General features: G+C 44.0%; 1 protein-coding gene across 1 annotated transcript; it reads left to right on the forward strand.

Moving 5' to 3' along the window:
- Positions 1-294: 294 nt before the first annotated feature.
- LOC119654342 (epidermal retinol dehydrogenase 2-like) lies at positions 295-1,553 on the forward strand. Its single transcript, XM_038059682.1, has 2 exons — positions 295-907; positions 984-1,553. Exons 1-2 carry the CDS (start codon positions 407-409, stop codon positions 1,419-1,421), a joined length of 939 nt encoding a protein of 312 aa, XP_037915610.1. The 5' UTR covers positions 295-406; the 3' UTR covers positions 1,422-1,553.
- The last annotated feature ends 1,206 nt before the right edge of the window (positions 1,554-2,759 follow it).

The following is a 2,759-nucleotide window of genomic DNA, read 5'->3' on the forward strand; positions in this document are numbered from 1 at the left end:
GGATTCAGCGTTCTTTAATGTCTAAAACTTACCAATAGACGTCTTGAAATTATATTCTTAATTTCTCTGAACAAATTCAACGATTCACATAGAAAATAAAAGCCATTAACGCAACGCCACCGCGGCATTCAGAAGCTACGCACACATATATGTACGTCAATAAAATGGATAATTGAGATCTCAACCGCCTTGCAGTCTCGATCAACATTACTTTCCGAGCGACATCTACCTGCGTCTAGTCGAATCGCTTATCAGCAGTAATGGCATGAAGATCTGTCTGAATTGCATGTGATCAGTGTCGTCGCGGGGGCAGGGGAAACATAAACATAATCAACCGCAGTTGCCATCGAGTTTGCTGCTGTGCCGGGAAAAGTGGTTTCGTTCAAGGAGGTTCCCTTCGCCCAGAATGAATTTCAGTCACTTGTGGCCCATCACCATGTTGATGCGTTTGTACTCGTTGTGTGTTCTCTTAATTGACCTCTCGTACTTCGTTCTATACACTTGGATCGAGATTTTCCTGGCGGTCTTGCACGTTTTCAAGCCACCCCCGCGAAAGGATGCCCGCTCCGAAGTGGTTGTGATAGCAGGAGCCGCTCGCGGGATCGGCCGGGAACTGTGCTTAGAAATGGCATCAATAGGAGCTGAAGTGGTTTGTCTCGACGTTAATTCGGTGGGCAATGAGTCGACGGTGAAGAAGATTCGAATGCAAAAGGGCAAAGCTCACGCCTACACGTGTGACGTCACGAGCAGGGAGGGTGTCTTGAAAACTGTTCGGACAATCGAGAAGGATGTAGGCCCGATTTCAGTGCTGATCCATTGCTGCGGCGTACCCAGCCCGCGTTCCTACTCTTCCGAGGCACCACCAATACGTGATACTTTGAACGTGAGCATTGTGTCACACTTTTGGGTAAGCTCTTATCAGCATTTTGGATGTTCTCAGTGACCGAAAATTACATAAGATTCTTTGTAATCGTCTGTTACAGCTTCTGGATGCAATACTGCCCAAGATGAAACTCCGACGCCACGGTCACATCGTTCTATTGACCTCGGTGGCGGGCATTAAAAACCAAATGGCGTTGAGCGTTTCGCAATTCGCCGTTCAGGGACTATTCAAATCGTTGACTGAGAATATTCGTCTGGATCGCCTGCAGGATGATGTTTTCGTATCGCTTGTCCACTTATATCCATTTATTGTAAGCAAAGACCTCGCCCATGATATTGGCTTGCGGATCCCGAATTTATTTGGAACTATGGATGCCCGTTTGGCCGCTGCAAAGATTGTAGATGCATTCCTGCGAAATGAGACTGAAATAAGTATTCCTAAGCATGTTTTGTATCTGGGCCATGTTATGAGGCTATTGCCGAAACGAGCGACACTCATGCTACGTGAAATTCTGGATACAGGTCTGGATTTTGGTTAATATCGACCTTCAACTTATTTTTAGAGATTTTATTACATATTTTGGTAATTTAAGCGCATTTTTTAAAAGATATTTCATATTGTCATCATTTAGATTTGTAAGTGCTCAAATAGATAGCCGTTTCCTCGGTCATTTTGTGTTTTAATGGTGTGCGATACATATTACTAACTGGCACGATTGAGAGGAGAAAGAGTGTGATTCCCTCCAGACGCAACTTTTCTCGGGCTCGAAGAGGAATTGTAATGAAAGTAAGAAATAATAGGTGTCCCATATTTGCGTTACAATTTTCACCCCGGGCGTGCATTTCACAACAATTAAATGCACAAGGAGTTGGTAAGGAATGACCTCCTCTACAAGAACTTACCGAGCGAGTGTATCTTGAGAAAGTTATGTTTTCCATGAAATATTTCATCATCATCAACGGCGCAACAACCGGTATCCGGTCTAGGCCTGCCTTAATAAGGAACTCCAGACATCCCGATTTTGCGCCGAGGTCCACCAATTCGATATCCCTAAAAGCTGTCTGGCGTCCTGGCCCACGCCATCGCTCCATCTTAGGCAGGGTCTGCCTCGTCTTCTTTTTCTACCATAGATATTGCCCATATAGACTTTCCGGGCTGGATCATCCTCATCCATACGGATTAAGTGACCCGCCCACCGTAGCCTATTGAGCCGGATTTTATCCACAACCGGACGGTCATGGTATCGCTCATAGATTTCGTCGTTATGTAGGCTACGGAATCGTCCATCCTCATGTAGGGAGCCAAAAATTCTTCGGAGGATTCTTCTCTCGAACGCGGCCAAGAGTTCGCAATTTTTCTTGCTAAGAACCCAAGTTTCCGAGGAATACATGAGGACTGGCAAGATCATATTCTTGTACAGTAAGAGCTTTGACCCTATGGTGAAATATTTGCCGTAACAAATTAACTAATTTCAATAAAAATGGTTTTATTAAGTAATTTTCACATAATATGATAGTTTTGAACCGTAAAGGTTGCATCATGATTCCTGTTGATCTTCATTGCTTGTCTCCCAAGGCGTAAAAGTCTCGCATTGTTGGTAATGGTTTCCAGTAGGCTACCTTGTTTGGAAAAGTTGGAATGACACGAAACTTGAGCAGTTTAAAAACGTCTGTACCTAGCCCTCCGAGAAAACGATCAGCTGAAATATACCCTGGCGTTGAACTGTCATAGGTTAACTGATTACCACCTCTTGAAGTGCGTTACTTATCTGTATATTTGTTCACCAATCTGTACTACGAATGGTATTAACTTGAGATCACTTACAATCATGTCCTCATAATCCTGGCAGATACAGGCATGATTGCTTATGAGTCAC

This window comes from Hermetia illucens, chromosome 4 (genome assembly GCF_905115235.1).
Source record: "Hermetia illucens chromosome 4, iHerIll2.2.curated.20191125, whole genome shotgun sequence".
Classification (NCBI taxonomy): domain Eukaryota; kingdom Metazoa; phylum Arthropoda; class Insecta; order Diptera; family Stratiomyidae; genus Hermetia; species Hermetia illucens.

Bases quoted from the DNA above. Each gene is read 5' to 3' on its own strand.
- LOC119654342 (XM_038059682.1), top strand. From the start codon at position 407: ATGAATTTCAGTCACTTGTGGCCCATCACCATGTTGATGCGTTTGTAC. The intron at 908-983 runs GTAAGCTCTTAT...CGTCTGTTACAG, and splicing joins GCATTGTGTCACACTTTTGG to CTTCTGGATGCAATACTGCC.